Below are 22,971 nucleotides of genomic sequence, written 5' to 3'. Positions count from 1 at the left end.
ATTAGTCAATGACTTCATGAATGAAAATATCTTGATTATAGAGCAGAATGTTTGTCTTTCCTGTAACATGGAGATTTTTTAATTCTGTAAGTCTCTAAAGTAATATAAATCTATGGAGCTCTTAATGAGTGTGAAATTAGGTATTCATTTTCTGTGTTATGTTGGGCCTCCCCAATTAAAGACTTGTTTTACTAGACCTGTTAACCTAACATGGCCCTTATGTTAGAGACTTTTGTAGAGAAGTTGTTTGCTCTTTTCTAAACCAACAGTAATATTCGAGTTTTGACTGTTGTTTTAGAAATGCCTGATAATACAAGAATGTACAATTATCAGATGGAATGTGAGAACAGTTATATGAAACTGTACATCAGGAATTTGATGGGTTTTTTCCCCCCCTCTTCCCCGAGGCCTACATTTGCCTGGTGAACAATTATGTATAAACCAAATGGCAATATTAGATTGTTGGTATTTGTGGGATAATGATAGATCAGACCATTGTGGACCGTTGGAGGTCAGAAATAAACTGGGCATTGTTGGGCTTGGTCAACATCCGGCTTATCTCTGTGTTATCTGTCTGGTCCGGTGGTCTGAGAGAATCTGTGAATGGGGTTGTGGCTCCAGGACCCTGCTGTCACCAGGCACTGTGTAAGTTTATGTTGGCAGGGGCCCTACCAAACCAAATGTGTTTGTGGAGACTGGGTTTCTATTAATAAGACTTGGATTTTTAGTGTTGTTTTTTTTTTTTTTAATTCTCTCTCTCTTTCTCTGTCCCTCTCTCTTGTCTGTGTGTGTCTCTCTCTCTCTCTCTCTCTCTCTCTCTCTCTCATTGTGTCTTTTTCCAAACTCTGCCTCTCATTCTTCCTCCATTTATTTCACTTCTGTCTGCCAATGCTACATATCTGTCTTGAGTGATTATTGAAGTTCAGTGGACTGTGCTGTTCTTGTTGCAGAAATCGTTTGACTCCCAGGCAAAACACTACCTACAAAGTGACTTTTAGTAAAATTCATTTGATTAGTACATTTCACAAGGTTGCAAGGCTGACTGCATGGCATGTAGTTCCTGTTTTTATATTTTTGGTCACAGATCAGAGCTGTGGGGGTCACTGTCAGACTGATAGCATAGACCAAATAAGACCAAATAAGCTTTTTCGAGGATCAAGGTTCATATTTTGTCACTTTTTAATTGTTATTTGCTGTACTCCATAGAATATGTTTGGTTTTGTGTGTTTTTGTGCTTTCTTTTTCCTAATGCATGTTCACAGACCGTAAGCACTCCTGGTCTTCTTTCAATCTTAGCTGCCCTGCTTCTCCAGGTATCATATTCTAATCTTTTTACTTTATTGTGTTTTTCCTTTCTCACCAAAAGTTATAGTTTCTCTTAGCAAAAATATAGTCTGTGTCCAAGACATGTTTAGTTTTATACTGGAGCTCTAAAACTAATATAACTCATTTAGAGGCTCTACTGTATGTCATTTGTATCAGAGAAATAATTCTCATTTTGAAGGATATCTATTTGAAGCTTTTATGCTTTTTTGCAGTTAAGAAAAAGCTGGATACACCCCCTGACATTTCACGGACAAACAGCCTAGTGGATGACATAGACTTCACCAGTGAATTTATCCCACTCCCTGTAGTGACAGATGCTTCACAGTGAGTAAAGTGACTATAAATGAGGTTACACTACCCTCCATGTACTACTCCAACCACCCGATTATCCATTCACTCATTTAATCCGTTCACTTGTATTTAACTTATTATTTCTTTGCACCAGAGTCTTATTTGTCTGCCCCTGGCCTATAAGGTGTACCTAAGCACTTTCCTGAATCAAGGGGCTCAGTGGTTTGAGTGCCTTAGACCATAGATTAATAGGCCTCTATTGGGCTCTGTTGTGAGGTCTAAGAAAGAAGTGGATTTCATACTAGAGTAATGTAGAGCAACTTTTAGAATAGAGTGATTTAGGGTTTCCCCTGAATGACTATGTCCTTGAATGCCAAATGAAATTGAGTTGAGTGCCTATACAACCCACCCGACCCTCTCTGGACCTACGACTCTATCACTGCTAATTGTGTACTTGAATCACAAAAACAATGTTAGTTATTTCAGGTCTGTGGGTGAACTCTCATCATATATGTCTTGCACTGCCATATTGCTCTGATATAGTTGTGTGTCTGTTAGCTTGACAATTAATTAAACTGTGGTCTGGCATATGCCTGGCACAAACTAAGTTTGCTTGGATGGACTGGACCTGAGGATGTGACAAAGCGATTTGCTTCTGGTAGCAGTTATTTTCATTCTAGATTACATAACCTCTCAAATTATTTGGATGTAGTATGCACTAGAAAACAATATGGCAGTAAAACTCAGTATAGCTGTTTCTTACTCTCCCTAATGTTACTTGACACAAACAAACAAAAAAAAACCTAGTCAAATTGGTACATAACATTATCAACTATTATGCTTGCATGTACTTTGCTCTTCAACAAATCTGAGAAGTGACAATACGGGGATCTCAATTACAGACTTAATAGTTTGAAATATGAGTATGATACCTGTTGTATGACTGGTTGCTGCAGGTCAGTAAATATAAATCAACATTATTATTTGTGGATTGTGTAAACTGCGATTTAATTTACGGAATCCATATTTGTTTGCTTGTAAATGCAAGGGAAGTATACCTTTAAACTTGTTCCTTATCATCCATTTCATCAGTTCCTGCATTCTTATCATTTCTTTCAAATTCAGAATAGTTTTATCACCTTCTTTCAAATTCAGAGATGAGGAAACACCACTCTTTCTGTCTTTCAGTCTACTGACAAGGCATTTCATGGCAAAGGAGGAAGACTCTGTCTCTGTACAACAGTTGAATTCAAACAGGTATCTTTTTATGGGCTTCTCCTAAATGCATTTTTTTCCAGTTTAACCACATTGTCTGGGATAAAGCATTGGCAGAAGTATAAGTATATATAAGTATATGCCAGTTTTTATTTCAGCCGTGTTGTGTGTGTGATTTTCCAGAGTTTTAGTTTCTACTTATGGTTACCTGTGCTGCAGCTTCCTCTGTTATATGCTGATGATGAATGGTATTAGGAGTGTTTTAATTTTAGTTTTGGCATCTAGAGTATTGTCTCTTCACAGAATGGGGGATGTTTTGTGATGGGAGTCTTGTGAGAGTTGTTACAGCAATATTTGTGAAGGGCATTAGGGGTGTGAAGATGGGCCATTTTGGTAAAAAAAAAAAAAAAAAAAATTTATAAAAAAAAGGTTTAATAGAAAGGTATTTTACAAGACTTCCTGAGCATGTTCAGTTTTTTTTAGCATGTTAAGCTATTTCAATCTTGAAAGCAAGGAATCTGTTTCTCAGTGATACAGTGAAACACTTTGTTCTGGATAATGAATAACTGTGTGTGTTGTTTTATATGGATACATAATTTCAAATTATAATTATATGCTTGATTATATAATATATCTGCTTTATTTCAAAAGCAGGATTTCAGGACAGGAGATCTGTACAAGATTATGATTAAAAATTGGATTTTTGTCATGACTGTGAACTAATCCAGTCATGATCAGCTGTGTTAATGTATTAGTAAGAGCTTTTCCAAGAAGAGATAATTATAGGTAATCCATCTTGCAAAAGCATACTCTGCAAATTGGTATTTTATTATTTTCCACATGCTCATACTGTGATTGTATGCTCTGTTTATCTTAATTCCTCCCTATCGAAGAAATGCAAGTCTCAATACATTAGTGAAGGACCATCTGGCCTTTTTTTGAAGTTGTGTGGGATGCTAATCCTCAGCTTCCTGTGTAGCTGACCCTGCTGATATCTCTAGAACACTTGCAGCTTTGTAGTAGTACTGTATGTACTCTACGCGAAACATTCATTCGGTTTGTGTTCATCAGTTTCCCTCATGTCTAGGTCAAATGTGACAAATTTCCTCAAATTGTTCAAATGTGGAAGAACATGTAGGAACCAGCCAGTATGTATATGTCTATTTTTTATGGTAGCATTCATACTTACTTTAATAAAGTTCACTAATGGAGCAATTGCACAAACCTACGTTACAGCAAATCACCTGGCAAATGTTATCTCAACACAATATCGGACAACTTCTACAGGAATAGGCCTTAAAAGCATTTTTGTATGCCTGCATCAATTGTCATGATGACATTCCTGTCTATATAGATGTCAGGTAGCCATATGAGCACTGTTCTGTGGTAAAGGGTTACTATTAATATCTGCCTTTCACTTGTCTCATTGACAGCACAGCAAGTGATGTGACTTTTGAATTAGACAGTGCTTATATAACCATTTTGTAAACGCTCATTTTGATAAACTTAAGTAAAGTTAAGTCAGTTTTTTGTCCCCAATTATTGTTTTGTGTTTAGATATGTCATAGTTTTAATAGTTTAAATAGTTTTAATAGTTATTATGTTTTTATTAAGTATACAATGCTATGTATGTTGCCTATAAATTTGAGTGTGTGCTGTGGATACAGATGATTATTCTTTTTTTTTCTTCTAAGAAAGGCACAACAATCTGTTAAAGACACACAGAGAGTGTGTTTCTAAGCTGTTTTTACGACACCACCAATTTGGGGGTTCTCTCTCTCTCTCTCTCTCTCTCTTTCTCTTTTTTTTTTATATACTTCCTCTTTGGTGGCGGATACCTACAGCTATAATTTTCTAATCACAGACAAAGCTCAGGCAAAAAAACCGGTCATAACTCTGGAGTCACAGCTGTCTACTGCTATCCTGTATTTATATGCTGGTTCACCCATATTCTATCTCCGTGTGCCATGACGGAGGCCAGATATTGTATACCAAATCTAATACTTTTTTAATTTTATGTTAATATTAAAGTGCGAGAGGAGCAAGGTAAAGCATAGAAGATGGACATTGTACCTTTTTGTTTTTTGTGTGCTTCATGCAGCCAAATACATTAGTTTGAGCTATTAAAACCAATGAGGAGAAAGAAATAAACAAACAAAAAAGCAGTAAAAGCATAATCTACAATTTATGACTACTATGCAATACATTTCTGGTTCAACATTTTGTGTGGCATACACTTTTCCTGGTAGGTCCTCCAAGATATTCTAAGCTTATTATTCAAGCTTGTTATTATTGCTATTTATGTGTTTGCAAACAGGATGTCTGTAGCACTTGCTTCCATTTTGCTGTGCAGGTCAAATTCTATGTGTGAAAATGGCTAACACAGTAAATTGTTGATATCATGCAGAGGTAGTTAGAATGAAACAGGCGAGTATGGCCTACAAATGAGTTGGTTATGAATTATTGACTGTACTTAATGTAGTTAAAAAGTTTTGACTGATGATTCTTAAAATGTATGTTAATTATATCTGTAAAAAATATATATATAAAAAAATATACCAATGCACAAATTCATTTTTATAGATAGGTGTTTTTATTCGGTCAGTATTTCAAACCAATATTTGGTGGTTTATTATCTGAACTCTGCTCATCATTTTGTTGTCTGCTTCAGCTGTGTGATTTTGCAGGAATGCATACTGTATATTACCCATGGTGTGCCAGACTAACATGCTGCCCAGGCCACTGGGGCTAGTGGATGTTTTTTCCTCTGGTTTGGCTCAAGCCATGCCATGACAAATCTTTCAGAAATTTAAATAAAAATGGAGAAGGAAAATAAACTCCGGAAATTGCTGTTTTTGCAGTGTGTCTCTGTGAACCGACACTCGTGCTGTGTTTTTTCTTTAGTGTGGAAAGAGGGAGCATATGAGCAACATTACTGATGATGTTTATTTACATTTGAGCTTGACCTGCTTTCACTCCTCGCCATTAATGATAATTCCACTGTTTGGGTTATGATTCTGTAGCAGGACCCTTTTGAATGCTTTTTACATTTAGCATTTAATACTCATATATCTATCTGCTGTATTTTTTTTTCTTTTCAAAAAATCTCTCTAATTTGTAGGTGATTACGGTAATAAAGGGCAATTGTTAAATTATAATTTGAGTGCTGGTTGAATATAAAGATAGAATAGGTATAAAATAGAGTGAGTTCCAGCAGAATTACTGTAATCTTTTAATATTACTTCTGTTGTATGTTTCCCCCTAGACTTTTCTAACCCTTCTGCTGGCATATGTTTCTCCTTGTTTTTCTTTCATTTGCTATAATTAAGTCTCTTTAGGCAAATCAATTTAAGGGGCAAAAACATAGTCAGATAGATTTAATTGTTATTATAAACTGTATTGTTAATGTCATTATATTTATCATATTTTTTAACCTGCCATTAATCCTTAGATACAATTAATGGTATCAGATTTGTATGATTACTGTAATGTGAATACTGTACGAAAATTTAGTAGTTTCATGTTATATGCCAGGCGTTACGGTGGAGCAGCAGGTAGTGTCACTGTCACACAGCTCCAGGGACCTGGAGTTGTGGGTTCGAGCCCTGCTCCGGGTAACTGTATGTGACTGTTCCCGTGTTCATGTGGGTTTCCTCCGGGTGCTCCAGTTTCCTCCTATGGTCCAAAAACACACGTTGGTAGGTGGATTGGTGACTCAAATGTCCATAAGTGTGAATGAATGTGTGAGTGTGTGTCACCCTGCGAAGGACTGGTGCCCTCCTCCAGGGTGTTTTCTGGCCTTGTGCCCAGTGATTCCAGGTAGGCTCCGGACCCACTGCAATCCTGAATTGGATAAGCGGTTACAGACAATGAATGAATAAATGAATTTTATGTGCCCAGAAAATGTAAAAATCAGAAATTCAGCATTGTCAGCATAAAATCAACTTTAAACATAGAACTAAACCTTTAAACCTAGTGTTTATGTACTACCACGGAAAATTGGAAGAACCATTAACTTTCAGAAATGCCATTTTTAATTACTTTCATGTTAGAATTTTTGGTGTATTCCCTAAATGTTTTTTGCTTCTGTGGCGAGGGAGCCTGAATTCTGAATCTACTCTTCTTTCTCTATTTCAAAGGTGTTCTACTCCTTCCCAAAGCACCTGTATAAATATCAGCCCTCTCCCCGTCTGCCTGCTTTGCTGGTTTTACTTTCCAGCACTGGGGGCAGTGTGTTTATCTGTCTTACAACAGTGGTGTGGCGAGTGCAGGTTGGGGTTGGGTTCAGGTACCTCTGTCTGGACCCTCTGATGTGGGTTTGTTCAGGTGGACCTGGGTGGAGATGAAGACAAGAGAGAGGCAGTGTTAGCAGGGAATGGTTAATATGAGAGGCTCGTTGTTAAAGCTGGACCATGTGCTTGGGCCACAGTCTCATATATACACACACATGCGCACACATAGACATGAGTGCACATGCAGACCCACACAAGTAAGGGATCCTTCCCAGAGCTTGACTGGTTGCTCTCCTGCTGACTGCAGAGCAGGACACACCTGGGGGGAATGAACACGTCTTTGTGTTCAGAGTAGAGAGGGGTGGTGTGAAGCTGCGAAAGTGTGACTGGAGTAAGGCTGCTGAAAGCCAGTCTGTAGTCTGTGTAATACACTGCTGCAGCCTCATGTGTTTGATGGCCAGCCCAAATAAATTTAGAATCATTCAAGTCGGTGTAACTGCACTGGAGCTGCTGACTAAGAAGAAGAATTTGCACTGCTAGTTGAAATTGGACTTCTTGAAGTTTTATACAAGTTTAGTTTCATTCTTGCTGTGCGGTACTGGCATTTGGATTTTTCCAGATGAAAGAACACTTATTGCCTTATGGATCCACTTAGTAGTTTTGCATGTTGCGAAAGAAATTGCAGAGCAGCTTACTTGGACCTGTCAGCACAACTACCATTTTACCTATTGTGAAATAGCTTCATAGCTTCATAGCACCAGCTCACACTATGTGAGGCTCACCTCCTAGACCTAATATCACGAGTCATTGGTGCTGTGAACATTTTGGAATGTGCGTCATGCTTGGAATAGTGCATATTTAGCACAGATGGAGTTCTGATCATGTTTCAGGGCAGTCTCAGGACAGTGTCGGGCTGAGAATTTGTTGCTCAGTTACTCTGTGCTCACAGGCCGATGCCACAATTTGCTGAGATTTTGAGAGGAGATCTAAGACCTTATAAGTCCTGCTGAAAAGGAGAATAACACTAAAGCACCCCTTGTGATCTGGAGATGGAATTAATCCAATCATCACAGAATCCACTGATCCACATAAGAATTCCTGCTCTCAGAAGGGGTGTGTCAACATGCATAAATGAGAATCAGTGTGTGCCTGTGTGAGAAGACATGCATTTGATGAGATGGTATGATGTCACCCCAAGTGACTATATAAGCAAAACATGCTGTATATACATACACTGATCAGCCAAAATATCAACACTTCATTTTTCTATTTTGTATCGATTGTGTCTTTTATATCTGCTCCATTTAGAATATATGTGTATTTTATAGTTCTACAGTTAAACTCTTGCTGCAGATATGTTGCTCATTATACTTTATTAGCACTTTTCCAATGCCCTTGATTTGCAATGGTTAGGACCACAATGTATTTTGTGTGGTGGATCAGGTTGTGTTGCATTGGTATGAGTAGGATCAGATACAGGAGTGATGCTGGAGTTTTAAATCTTAATATTTGAGTTTTTTATATCATGTATGGACAAGCAGTTATAAAAATGTGCTTTAAAAATAGCTAATAAAAAGTCTACAATCTCTAATCTTTATTTAGGTTAAATTTACCCTGAGACATGTTGATGAATGTTTATCAGAGTATTGCATGATACACTCTATAAATTGCAAACATTGTCTCTCTTCTCTTTGTAATCTACATAAAGGTAAATGGTCTAAAATACTTGGCCTGAAATTGCTACATTTATTTTTCATGAAAATATATAAATATCAGTACATTAGCAATAATTTACATTATATGAGCAATACAATAATTTGTAAGTTAAAAATTATTTGTAAGTTGTTATTATCATTCACATTGTACCCAAAATATTAGTAAATATATACTGATAAGTTTATGTTAACACAATCTAGCTTTTGATGGAATTGGTCTTGGAGCAGCTCAGAGATTTCTTCTTGTGCAGCCACAGATGTGGCTTTCACTTTACAAAATTGGAGAGTGAAAGAGGTAGGCCTTTGGCACCACATGAATTATTCAAAATAGCTTTCGTCCAAGCTCTGCCCTCTCTGCCCACACTCTGGGCCTAATAAGATCCATACTGCCCTTGTTAGGGCTCTCCCAGGGGCTGTGGCTGTAAGTGCCACTAATAATGTTCGAAATGAGTCTCACTGGGTGTTGAAAAGCTGACCTTTTCTCACCACATGCATGTACGTGTCAGTTAAGCTACTAGCTACCGCAAGTCAGCAGCCCTCCTTGGATGTGAATATGTTTGATTATTCTAAGTTTTACATGTAGTCAGTGGAAAGTCCAGATTGAAGTCTAAATCAGAAACATAGTGTCTTTATGGAAAATTCATAAAGCATAACAGAGCAGCCTAAGGCTGGCTTTACATAGAAACAAAATTTTGATTAAAAAACAAGAGCAAAGAGAAGCTAGGCAACTAGTTTTGCCAGACTGCCATTAGCCATATGGCCATTGTCACAGAGGTTTTTCTGGCATTTCAAAAACAGGAAAGCTCAAAATACATACCCTTGTCATTGGAAGGTCTGGAGAAGCTTTGGTGTTTCATATTAATGTCTTTGTTTACAATAATAACAAACTATAAAAATAGTTTATCTTGTCAGTTGCTGACAGTGTATGTATGATCATGGAAAGCCTGTTATTTTCTGTTCATACAAAGCTACAAAATTGAAGCACTTTGTTGAGGTGACATTAAAGCAACTCTTTTACCAGAAAGCAACAAGATAACAGTTTAACAATAAAGTTTTTGAACATTTCTAAAACTAAGCACCTCAACATTTAATCAACCAAGTAATTTTAGCTTGAAGCAAATCAAGTAATACTTGATAAAGAAACAGGGCATTCCTTGTGAACTAGATATTTATTACTGACTTACATTTCTATAAGGGTCTGACTATTAAAACTGTGATGTAACTAACTCACATCCTTATTTATTTTTAGTAACACCTCGCTCTGGTGTTCTGGCTTTAATAATTTTTTGTAAAGTAAAAAAAAAAAACAAAATGATGTGCAGATGTAATTTACTTGTCAGAAAGTCAGTAACGGTGAGATGTGTCCCTGTATTCGTGTCATTATAAGAGGACTTTCTGTTTGTTAAATATATAACAAACAAAAACAGTATTTGTTCAGAGAAAAGAGGACCTCTGGTCACCGCCAGAGTGACCAGATTCCAAATAATTTCACGGACAGGAATGTGAAATATGGCTGAACTAACAACAGACAGTGTAGTGACCTTAAGTTCTCTGTGAAATACGGCTGAATTAACAGTTCCTACTCGTGCATGCACGCTTCAACATTAGGTGTATGTCAGTCAGTCACTCAGTCAATCAGTAAGCGCAAATTGCTATACATGGGTTAGCTTAATAAGCTAATTAGATATGTATTAAACCATTTGTGTGTTTTTTGAACTGCTACTTGTACAAATCTTTAGTGTGATCTATGTGGCTACATTATTAAAACCCTGAAAAACACATAATTGTTCATCAAAACGACAGATTTAGAAGTTATTTTAAAGGAAAGAATACTCCTGTATTGTGACTTTGATGTAATTCATAACTGCCTTCATTCTGTATTCACAGATCTATGAATATGCAGTTAGTCCCTGCCACTAACTCCACCCACACCTTCACTGTTTGCCTGCAGCTTGGAAGCACCAAGCTGATGGTATTGTTGCCTTAGGTTTATGATGTACAAAAACCCTGTCTGATTTTCCGATTTTGAGACCTGTGCAACAATTACAAATCTAGTTTATTATACATTTAATAAACTGATATATTTTATGTACAAATAACAAGTTTTTTTGATAGGGTATGTTTTTCACCATACATTGCTATATGTTGTAGGCTAACCATAAAGGTGGGTGCCTAAGTAACTCCTTTGAACAAATGTAACTGCTGAATGAGCTATAAATTGGGGGGCTAACTTTATATCAAAAATTATATGAAAAATACCAGCTGGCATCCATGCCAACACTTGACATAATCAAGTTCTCTCTGTGTTTAACAGTCAAGTTCCACTGACAATGTGTCTCATGTAACTTTTAACTTACTGTTAGTTGAGGGAAAGTATGCAGAACCACATCATTATATGTTAAGTACTTTTAAGTACACCTGTCTTCTCTAAAATGGGCAAGAGCCTGAAATTTCCATAGTTTTTGACCATTAATTTCAGTTTGCTGAAGAATTCTAGATCAGTGCAGCTTGGGCTTTTAAGAATGGCACTTCAAAAACTGGACCCATTGCTGTTCTGTGGAAGCCCTATGACTGTTAGTGGCAGTGGGGACACAATAACATTTCTTAAATGAGAAGTGGAGATGGGAAGCAGGTTGGGGGCATGGCATTTGTATAACAACTGATCTTCAATCAGCTACATCTGTTTAAACATGTGTTTGGATCAACTAGTGTGAATAGGAATGCTGTACTTAAATCTTATTATTCTGGACTCTTTTCCTCTGCCATGCCGGGTGCTGTCAAGTTGTGCTTTTCTGCAGCTCTGGGTTCACTTTGATGGATTTCCACTGAAGGATCTGATCCAAGATCAGTGTTCAAAAGGAAACTTTCTAGAATACTGGGCCTCAGGAAAAGCATCACTCCATATCCTCTGTGCCTCCAGCACCAGACGTATCACAGCAAGACGTCTTTGAACACACTCTGACATGAGACAAAACAAGGACCAGAAGAGGCAGAATTATTTATGTCATTCACTCCGGGTGGCCATGCTCAGAGACGATAGGTAATAAGTAGAGATGGTCTGTTAGAAGTGCTCTGGTTCATGTTTGACTGTAGGAAGAAACAAACACCATTTTGAAAGTGTTCTTGCACTTTTGGATGTTGAATAACTTCTGGGAGATTCCTTTTCTTCTCCACCATTAGTTTAATGTCAGGATTTTTAAATACACACAAATTCAGCACAAAGCTTGATTTGCGGTTCATATTTTTTTATATTCCGTGACTTCACCCTCACCTACAGCTGTGAATTTTCCATAAGATTAGCTTCCTTTTGGAATAGAAAGGCCAAAATCTATGGCAAGTAGTGTGATTAATTTTCTGCTTAGAGTTAGGGCAAACCGCTCCACTCAAGCATGCTTTAATGAAGTGATTAATAAATAAAAGGAGAAAAACAGTCAGTGAGATCAAAGGCACTGAATCATTCCTAGATGAATGAAAGTAAAAATAAATTCTGATGATGTAATCTTTAGAGTGTTTAGATCATCTTTGCAAAAGCTGGATAAATTAGGCTGCTTAGGTCCAACTGAATTAACCATATGGGCAGGCACTTCTGGAGCAAAGGGCTGAGTCAGGATGCATGTGATTACTTGTTTTATTTTGTTTGGATGTGTAGTTTAATTAAGGGCTAATACACATATTTTCTTAAGACAAGTGGGGTCAAAGCACAGAAGTTCAGATGTAACACCGGCAAAAATCAGTGTTCATAGCCACACAATCAAGAAAAAGGTCAGGAGCAGAGAATCTTGACAGTTGAAACAAGGCATAGAGTTCAGTAAGCACATTGGGGTTTTGCAAAAACATAGCTCAAACAAAAGTGCAAAAATTAAGAGTCACTTGGTTCTTGAATGCCTGCAGGTGTACCCTAGTTGCAGAGCAGCAGTTTCCTGAGTGTAATGGTTCAGTCCATGTTCTCTGGAGGTAAAAACCATGACACAGATTTAAAAGATGCTTCAACCGTATAAGCTTGGGTTTCTCTCCATCCAGTCTAGTAATGGGACACTTTATTGATCCCTTTATTGTCATTGCACCACAGTTGGCCAAGGGTAAATGACTTCTGTGATAAACTAAGTGGACATTTAATCATGTGGAATTAAACTGTAAAACCTGTTTGAATTACTTTCATGTCCACGGTTGTGCACAGCTGACCTTTTTAAAACTGATAACTGGGCTGATTGTGAATTGTTGTATCCTAAAATTTGCTACGCTCTGTTAGTCTGCCGTGGAGAAACGTAGAAGGGGTATTGTGTGCTTGGTCAGCACCAGACGTCTGGGTCTTGTATGTTTACTTTACTAAATCACTTGCACATCTGCTCCCAGCTGCAGTGGACCAGTGTGTTGGTGCTTTTTTCTTTTTTGAAGCAGGTTTCCTTTGAAAAAACAGCTGAAAACCATGCTGAGGCCTTGACTAAATAAGAGCAGGTATTCTAACTCACTGGGCTGGTAGAACAGTTGTTGTCTGCTTTGGACTGTTCTATTTGTCCCCCTGAAGAAAGAAAATATACTTTTTTATGATGTAAAACTATAAATGTGCCCATTAACCAGCAGGTTGTGCTGTGGCAGCACTCTTACACACACACACACACACACACACACACACACACACACTGCAGTCCAGCCTCCAGCCCTGGCTAGCATATTGACGCTACAGAGCACTCTTTAAACCTTCCACCCTGAAGCAGAGGAAACAATCCAGCAAAAGTGGAAATGTTGCTGTCAAGTGTTTTCCAGTTCTGGAGGCTTGTGTGTGTGTGTGTGTGTGTGTGTTGTCCATCTTAAGCCCTGTTCAGCAAACTCTCTCTTTCTCTTTCTCTCTCTTTCTCTGGCACACGGAATTCATTACCCCTCTATTTGCAAGTTGTTCCGCTTGAATGAGAATTGCCATAGTAGTCCGTCCCCTTGGACAAAAAAAATGCATGAAATTGCACAATAACTTGAGGATTGGAAACATACCTTTTCTATTTTGTTAAGAGAATGAATAATGTTGTGTCCAAATTGCCGCATTTTTCTCTCTTTATTTTAGTCTCTCCACAATTATAAGTATCACATGCAATGTGTCAGATATAAAGAACATGACCTTTCATTAAAGGGGTTTATAATCCTTTAAATTTCATATTTATAGTTCAGCCTTTTTAAATTCTGTAAAAGTGAAAATGATGTGCATGTTTGTCATTTTAAGGAAGAGGACATGGATTAAATAAACTTGGATTTTAAGGGATAATCTCTCTAATAATCTACACACATCATAATTTCGGTTTGTTTGTAAGAGCATAGTAGGTCATGTTTTGGGGGATAGTAAGCTGTGTTTTCCCCCTGCCTAAAGAGGTCTCATGCCCTTTAGTAGTATTTCCAGACTTCTGCAGGTGTTTTCCTGGCTCAGTTGGAAGCAGAGTGCTGGAATGGCTGCATTATTTTTTTTCTCTGGAGCATTAGGTGGATCTGGGAGTAGCTTGTTTCAGCTGTCAGTGTGGGGAAGTGCTCCTCCACTGGTGGGAAGTGAGGTAGAGAAGTCACTCCCCCTCCCACCACCACCACGGCCTATTTACGGGAACACAGGAGCATGCTTTCTCCATCTGGGCTTTATTTTTAAGCAGCAGTCTCAAGGTTCATTCTCTATCAGTCTATCAGGTGGCTCTCTCCACTGTTCTGCTGCCTTCGTCCCTTCTGTGTGCAGACAGGGATTAGCAAAAGATCAGATACTCACAATAAAAGCTTATCTAACAAATATTGATTGTATTTGAATGTAAGAAAAATAGGCCTTCTGTCTTTGAAAGTTTGGTTTAAATATGGTTTCTTTAGTGCGGCACAGTGGCGCAGCAGGTAGTGTTGCAGTCAAACAGCTCCAGGGATCTGGAGGTTGTGGGTTCAAGTCCCGCTCTTTAGTCCCGACTGTCTGTGAGGAGTTTGGTGTGTTCCACCTGTGTCTGCGTGGGTTTCCCACAGTCCAAAATCATAAGTTGGTATGTGGATAGGTGACTCAAAAAGTGTGTGTGTGTGTTAGTTGCACTGTGAAGGACTGGCGCCCCCTCCAGGGTGTGTTCCTGCCTTGCGCCCAATGATTCCGAGTAGGCTCCGGACCCACTGTGGCCCTGAGTGGTTGCAGAGAATGAATGTATGTTTTATTTACAAAAACAATATATTTGACAGTCTTATTCTAAAGCCTTTTTAGTGTAGTTTAAATTGATGAAGGCAGAAATAAAGAGACAACTACAGTATTTCCAGTCTCTCAGCCAGCATGGAAAAGAGAGAAATTCCCCTAGAGTACAGAGTGATCTAGAGAGGTGAATGGAGGCTAGAGAGGCTGTGTCTTTTATTCCTTACTCACTCTCCATCTCTTTCTCTTCCCCTCACTCTGTGAATGTCTGGAGCATGAAAATGAGCTGTTTGTGAAGGCAGGCCTGACTCTTTGGCACGGTGTGTGTGTGTTTTGACGTTGGTTGGATGAGAGCCTTGTGGGGTTTGCACCAGAATCTCAAAGATTCCCAAAGACCCCAAACAATGTGGGAAGTACTCAAATGTTTGGACAAGGCTAGTGGCAACTGAAACGTTTTGTCCCATTCATTGAATGCTCTGTTACAAATGGAACTATTTGGTGTTGTCCCACATTGCTTAGTATATTGTACTAATTTCAATTACTATTTAAATTTTGGAAATACCATAAGCAAAGAAATTTCATCAGAAAATACACACTGTGTACTTTCTGCTGCTGTGTGTACGGCTGGGGGTTGCTTTACTACTTGGCTCTGGCACTGTTTTGAGCATACCCTGAGCCAACACTGGCTAGTGGAGGAGGAGGTGCAGAATTTCTGTGTGTATTGACGAGCTTAAGCACATAAGCCAAGCACTGTCAAAGCAAATGGGAATGGGAGTAGATGAGAGAATGGTGGTGGCCGGACACAGGCCTGGCCTGCAAGCTCAGCACCCAACACTGGTACATATAACACCCACACCCACTGCTCAGTTTTAGTGTTTACTCATGTCGAAAATGTTTACATTTGTTTTTATATTTTATTTTAGTTCTAAAATCTGATTGGCTTCCCAAATTAATGCCATTGTCAGCAATGGTGTTGTGCCAGAACTAGTGCTGGTTCCTGTGTATTAGTGTATCTTTCAAGAATGGAGCCACGTTCCCACTGACTTGGAGTCCAATGATTGTGTACATGGATGTGGGCATTCCATCATCCAAAAACAGCAGTTGGGAGACATCAAGCCTATTTATCTTGTATTTCTTGTGAGGACCGTATAGCAAGCAATGTGTTTGTTTCTCCTGCTGACCACTGATGATTCATTACTGCTTTATTTGCTGCGGTGCTTGTGCTTTTATTTGTAAATGGGGGTAAGGTAAGTAGACAACTTTATGAGGTGACACAAGGACACTGCCCTTTGACCAGTGGCAGTATGCTGGCAGGAGGAAACAAATTTTGCGATGGAAAAATGCAGGTCTATTTGGGCACTATGCCAAGGAAATAGTGCTATCAGTAAATAGATGTATGAAAACATGCACAGGATTTTACCACAGTTAAAACATATTGAAGCAAACATTCAGCCTGTGAGAATTTGGCAATGATCCAGTTCGGCAGAGGAATTATTCAAGTTGGTTTATGTAAAACATAGCGGTATGTAGAGTCTAACCTGTCTGTATGCTACTGTGTTTGGTATCAGTTGACATAAGTTGCATAGGACTAAAGGTACCAGCTGGGTGTAAGGTGTATTTTTGAGAGCTAACATGCAAGTTCATTCAGAGCTCAATTCCAATGGCTAAATTATTTATATATTAATTTTGCTTATTCAGGCAAATCATGACTAATATGTAAATAAACATGTTGTGTTTCCAAGACAACATTCTTCACATATCAAATAAATGCAGCCACAGCACTAAGAAACAGTGTGATTAACAGGAAGCGGGCAGGAATAGCAACATTTTTGTGTTGGCCAAAAAACATTACAGGGGAGTTTGAACCCAATGGCTTTTATATACTTTTAAATATTTGTATAAAAATCTTCCGTGCCTTTTGTTGATCAAAAATGACAGCACCTACTTTTAAATGCGCAATTACAGTTTGGCTAGTTTGGAGGCAAAGAGGGCACTGATGACTGATAAGATCAGACTGTGTGTAATCATCATCATCATAAGAAATACGACAAATCAGGACCAGGTTAACTAGACAAGTGAAAACAAGGCATGAAATCAGTAAAGTTCACCAGGACAAAAACTACTTACACTACATGCTAATATGGGTAGACTGTTAACATGACACTCACCTAAATCTGTCACCTAATTGGCTTTCAAGTGCCATAAATGTAAATGGATTTACTCTAAAATGAGTAAGACCCCTGCTGACTTCTGAGACTGTGTGCACAGATGTTCTATATATGTAAACAGATTTACATAAATCTCACCTTCTTTGAAAGCAAATGTTTTCTGAAGCTCCTGTGAGGGTGTGTTGCGTGTGTAAGTGAGCTGAGTCAATGTAACCTGAGCTTTGCCACCTCATTTAGACTCTCGTCCACTCATCTCCACTCTACTCCTCTTAAACGTTGCCTTTGTGGTAGTGAGATGACCCCTAGAGATGTACATGCTTGTGCGCATGACACACTCCCCTGTTCTCCCCCATTTTGGGCTAATGGCACACTCTGAGATGCAGTCCTAATCAGCCAGGGTTATGAGGCCGCTGAGCTGTTCCACATGTGTGGGGGAGCCTCAGATCAAATTATGTTTGGCTGGACAAAGATCCCTTTTTTGCACACAGGTGTCTAGAGGAGGGGCGGGGGCAGTTTAGAGCTCATGTGCTAAAGGAGTCTCTTATGCAGGGAGGGAGTGGGCTGGATCTTAACACCCCCCACGCCCCACCCCCCAAACACTCATCCAACATCGACCCCACCACACACTTTGAGCCCTGTAAGGCTTTTGTACTGATAAAGCAATTAAAGAGTCTAGCTCCCTGCCTGTTTTTTTGGGTCAAGTTTATGACTGTAATGATTACACCAGTGTAGTCAAAACACTCAAAACAGGTCTGGCCACATTTTACAAAATGAAATTCACTGTTAATTTCACTGATATTATATATGTGTGTTTTATATACATTTACATTTTTTATGTTATTTGTGATTTTTTGGGGGTATTTTTTAAATGAAATTTAACTGTAATTATAAAACAATATGCAGACACTGAAAGTTTTAAAACACTGAACTGATATTAGATGTACCTTCATGTGTGGAATCCAAAGTTAATTCTTTACAGCTTTCTTACAACATTCATCCAGGGAATGTGCATTTTGAGACTACCAACACTTTGATTTCTATCTAGATATTTATGACAAAAGTGATTTACAAATGGTTTATGTGCCAATTCATTCTGCTTGTCTTTCATGAACGAGGCCCAATGAATGCCAAACAAAACTTCACCCAAACGTTGGCTCAGACACCAATTTTAATTAAATGTAAATGCAGATCTCAATGAAAAATATGTTAAACTGTTTAATATTCTGCATTTATCAGCCCTCTGCAAAGATTATTTATTCATTTATTACTCTCTAGTCGTTGATTTCACATTAGATGTTCAATAATGTATGAATCCTCCCATAAAGAAGTGTTTTATGTGCCACTACTAATGTTGAGATGTGCTCTTGTGTGAGTATGGGTGTGTGTGTCTGTGTGATAGAAGATTGTAAATGGATTAGGAAGTGGGACATGGGACAATTTGGGAATGCCCACACCTATATGATTTGAGGTGTTATCTTGTGAGAAAGATTGAACACTGTCCAGCATTGCCATGGCAAGGAGACGTGAAGAATTTGAAAGAGGCATGATAGTCGGTGCCAGATGGATGGGACATTCCCTTTCTGAAGTTTTGTGTTTATTTAACATTACTAGATTCACAGTGTTGTGTGTACTGGGAATAGGGTGGGTGTGTGTGTGTGTTAATTCTGAACATTAACCTCTAGTTGGTTTTTACACTCAGATTTTATTTCTATATTTACAGACTTTATTTTGTCTCTTCTTCTGCATACTTTGTTTCCCCATTTGTTCTTTAATGGTCAGAAAAGTATAGCTATTACTAGGGGTCATATTTAACACTGCAGTGAAACTAATGTTGTGTGTTAGTGAATGTTGTGTTGGCATGAGGGGACCAGACCAAGCTCAGCTGCTGGAGTTTAGTCAGTCCAACAATAACAAAGCTGTGATTAAATAGTCCAGCTACCTATCCAGCCACCAGCAAGGAGGATCAACAAGTAAGTGTTTAAAAACTTCAACAGTACTGTTGTGTCTGATCCACTTGTCTTCACTGCAACACACATTAACACACCACCAAGTCAGGGTCACTGCAGTTCTGAGAATGATGCAGCACCCAAATCATACTTGCTCTGTTGTCCTGACCATTAAAAAGAGGTTGAAAAGGGACTTACAAAGTATGCAGAGCAGCAGGAAATGAATAATAATATGGAAAATGAATGTGGAAATATATATATATATATATAAACCTGCCCGAATTTAGGTGTTGTGGCTTAATTTGCAATTCAACTTTAGAAAAATTACTTATCAGTATTTTCCAGTCCAAAAATTGACTGAGTCAGGGAAAGGTTTCAAAACCCATGTGTACTTTTGATCACTGTTTTGCCACCATTGGAATAAAGACAACATTACTCCCCCATCTCTCTGTCACAGCTGCCTAGCAACCCTGATGCAGCTGTGGTGGGGGGCAGCTGATTTCTAGTTGCATAGTCGTACCCTCAGTCTACATGGAACTAATTCTGTCTGGGTATTCAATTTAATTCTCCATGCTGTCCCTAAGCCCCTTTACAGCACCCCCACCCCCTGCTCCCAGCTATATAAACTGCTTATCCACAGCCATGAACACTGAGGGGCTTGTGCTCCAAGTAATTTCTCAAAAGTCCATAAAACATTCTTCTGAGATTTAGCTATTTAGGCTAACGAGGAGCGCTAATGCGCTAAGGTATTGTGGCTAATGTGGTAACCGATTCAGAACAATCTAAAACATTAGGAACAGACTTAAGGCACTGTGAAATTAATTGAAATGAGTTATCTGAAATAGCAAATAAGATGCCAGGTGAGTGGCAGAGTTTGTTAACCGAATCAACTAATGATGCTTAAACACTGGACAATGGTTTTAAACAGACTTTCCTCTTTTTTTTCCACTCCCCATTGCTTTTAAAGTGTAATCAGTTAAGTCAACAGCTGCCCATTTCAATTCAGTCCAGGACTTCGACTGTTAGAGAATGCAGTTATGCCAGTTTTGCATGAGTGCATTTTTGCTGGAGTGCTGAGCCTCTGAAGACTTAACAGACAAGAAATCACTGGATACAGCCTCTCCCTTATCAAACCCTATGGTATGTTTAAAATCTGCTCAGGGCTCTTCTCTATCACCATGCACTACTAACTGTTATCACAAGAGAGACTGTCTCCAGGTGGTTCTGGACTTTATGGTCCAGTGCTTAAATCAGATTAGCTGTGCGCAACTTCACATCCATGAGCGCCGGCCTGTCTCCTCAGAGCCCGGCTCCTGCATTCAACTCCTCTTCCCTATATCTTCAGTCCAATGTCAGCCAGTCTGAAGACTCAAAAGTCTCAGTTATACTCCCTTTACATTTGTAAATGAATGTGTTTGTTTCAAACATTGTAACCAACACTGCCAACATACTTCTATGCATCCTTTATGTTTGTAAGGATATTAAACAATACATCCAACAAAGGGCAGTTCAAAGTCAAAGGTTTCTGACTACAACAACAAACATGGCGATGGTAGAGGTCTGTGAGGTCGTTACATACTTCGCCACATGCGGACGGGGAAGTCTTTTCACTTAGTTTACCAGAGAGCATAGTTTTGCTTGAACTATAGACTGCATTGCCCCTGTTTCCAGTACTACTTTGTTCTGTTCATATCTGTAAGCTTTTTGAGAATGTGCATAATACAGAGTAAATGATCTGAGAGTAAATGATAGAAGAGTGTAGACAAAAGCCTTCAGGGGCGTCAGAATCCATAATTAACTCCAAGGTATAAGAAATGGCACAGAGAGACAAGGCTTGGGAACATTTTAATAAAAATCAGTATTTTGTTTGAAATAGATTCCCAGTTCAGCTGTGAACTTACTCACTTACTAAAAGACCTGCTGTTGTTTAGATCAAAATATGAGACTAAAAGCATATTTTGTTTTGTGTGTGTGTATGTGTGTGTTATTTTTATTTTTTTTCATTTGTTATAGGAACCTCAGTTTAAACTGAGTTTAAGTATTGGAATTAGGTATTGTATTCCTTTCAGCATTTCTTGCATTGAAACATAATTCAGAAGTTCTACAGAAAGAGCATGTTGAACACAGTATATTTGTGTTTGTAAGAAAAAAGAGACAGTAATTTACTGTGATATTAATATGGTTATAATGCATCACAGTATTAAGGATTAGCAGTTTCATTTGCTGGACATTTGACTCTATTGTGTGTTATCATAAGGACTGTGTTTGCTGTGAGTGAGTGTGTTGCTGCTGAGCTTTAATGAGCGGCTCTGCTCTGGCTCTGTGCTTAGGTCTGCTGGTTGAGGCTGCTGTTTGATGGGAATGCGTGATGAGCGGAGTCTTTATTAGAGCCGCCTGCTGCTTTGATGTGAAGCACAGGCCACAGAGCAGCGCCCCACACATATCTTTCATTAGCCCAGCTGCAGAGGGCCATCACTTCTTCACCTGTGTGGGCGTCCAGTCATTTATTTTTTATGTGTACAGTGTGTGAGAAAAACAGGAGGCTGTACATTGTGTGTGCTTATATAAAGAGTCTGTGTTTGATGCAGTGCTGTAGCCAATAGTAGCATGAAATAAATAGGAGTGATGCTTTTGATTTTGTGGTCCACTAGCATCGTAGGTCTAAAGCTGTTGTTGATGTCTGTGGGCTGAGTTGTTGCAGTGAAACACACACTGCCCTCATTCAACGTTTCACTTTAAGTGGTTCATTTGGACATGGTTATTTTTGTGTCTAATCCATATGATATGGTTTGGTTTAGAAATAAATCAAAAAGACATGCTTCAGGGAGAGAGTTTGTACACCCCCCCCCCCCCCCCCCCCCTTTCTGTTTTGTTATTTCGTAAGGCTAATATTGTTAGGGCCCTGTATCTAACACTGTAAATCTGTGCATCTGGAAGAGAGTTATCTGCACATTGTCAAGATGTGGGACCAGGAACTGTGTCATGTGAAATCTGTTTTTACTCGCTGCTCAAAAGCGAGTAATGACTGGCTCTGAATCGTAACCTGCTCCTTTCATGCCTTTTCAACTCTGGCTCAACTTCACACTTGGAACAAGAGCTGTTTCTATGTTAAAGGAGTGGGGTTGACACTTTGGGCGTTTGGTAATAGCATGGGCCTAATTATTCAGCCTCATCCTAATATATCCTTATGATATATGGAGCTCTATAATTTTTGTGTGTTCACATACATGACTGTAAATCCTGGCCCAGTCATTGCAGAAAGAAGTATGCAAGTATACACATATGTGAGGGACTGTCCAAATAGTCGATCTATATTGCAGATGATATATGGTATTGCAATGTATGAAAAGAAATTGGTGGCGGTTAAAGATATATAAACACCTCTATATAAGGTGTTTATAATGAGTTCATAGGAAGAAGGGGGTAGTTTATGGTGGTGAATCTTAACGAGTGGGCCATAAGTCACTTTAACACTAATCACATATAATGCTTGGTTGGAGTGGAGGATGCCGTGGTCTAAAAGGAGCACAAAGAGCCCACAGTGGGTGCAGAAGACTGGGGCATGTGTGCCTGTTTTTAGCTCTGCACACAGACACTGAGGGGCTTAAGACTCGGGGTCTGGACTCCTCTTTTTTTTCTTCTTCGAGGTTTTTTTTTTCTACTCTATTTTTCCATTTCTCTTGCGCTCTCTTGGTGGTCCAATGTGTTAACCAGACTCTTAATTTGGTGATATCAGCCAAGAATAAAAGGGCACTAAGACTAAGAACCACTGCTGTTTATTTAGTATTTTGACAAAACTAAGTAAATTAGAATTATGGTTTTAATTTTTCAGGAAATATTTCTGCAAAGATATCCCACTTACAGAAACAGTGGGGAAGTCAAATGGAAATTAATAAAAAAAAAATTTTAAGGTTTAGGAAAAATTAGTTATGTAAGACATAGTAAACTAAC

At 38.6% G+C, this 22,971-nt stretch overlaps 1 protein-coding gene across 4 annotated transcripts in view; it reads left to right on the top strand.

The window, feature by feature from the left end:
* Positions 1-22,971, top strand: part of kcnq1.2 (potassium voltage-gated channel, KQT-like subfamily, member 1.2) — a 149,238-nt gene that overhangs the window by 38,254 nt on the left and 88,013 nt on the right. For 3 of the 4 annotated variants that reach the window (XM_066667394.1, XM_066667393.1, XM_066667396.1), the window contains 3 exons: positions 1,263-1,313; positions 1,539-1,650; positions 2,806-2,874. In XM_066667394.1, coding sequence (XP_066523491.1) covers positions 1,263-1,313; positions 1,539-1,650; positions 2,806-2,874 — 232 coding nt within the window. The remainder of the gene's footprint in view (positions 1-1,262; positions 1,314-1,538; positions 1,651-2,805; positions 2,875-22,971) is intronic. The other variant, XM_066667395.1, reaches the window with a different exon arrangement.

This window comes from Hoplias malabaricus, chromosome 4, assembly GCF_029633855.1.
Source record: "Hoplias malabaricus isolate fHopMal1 chromosome 4, fHopMal1.hap1, whole genome shotgun sequence".
NCBI lineage: Eukaryota > Metazoa > Chordata > Actinopteri > Characiformes > Erythrinidae > Hoplias > Hoplias malabaricus.
This window is presented reverse-complemented; position numbering and strand designations above follow the sequence as displayed.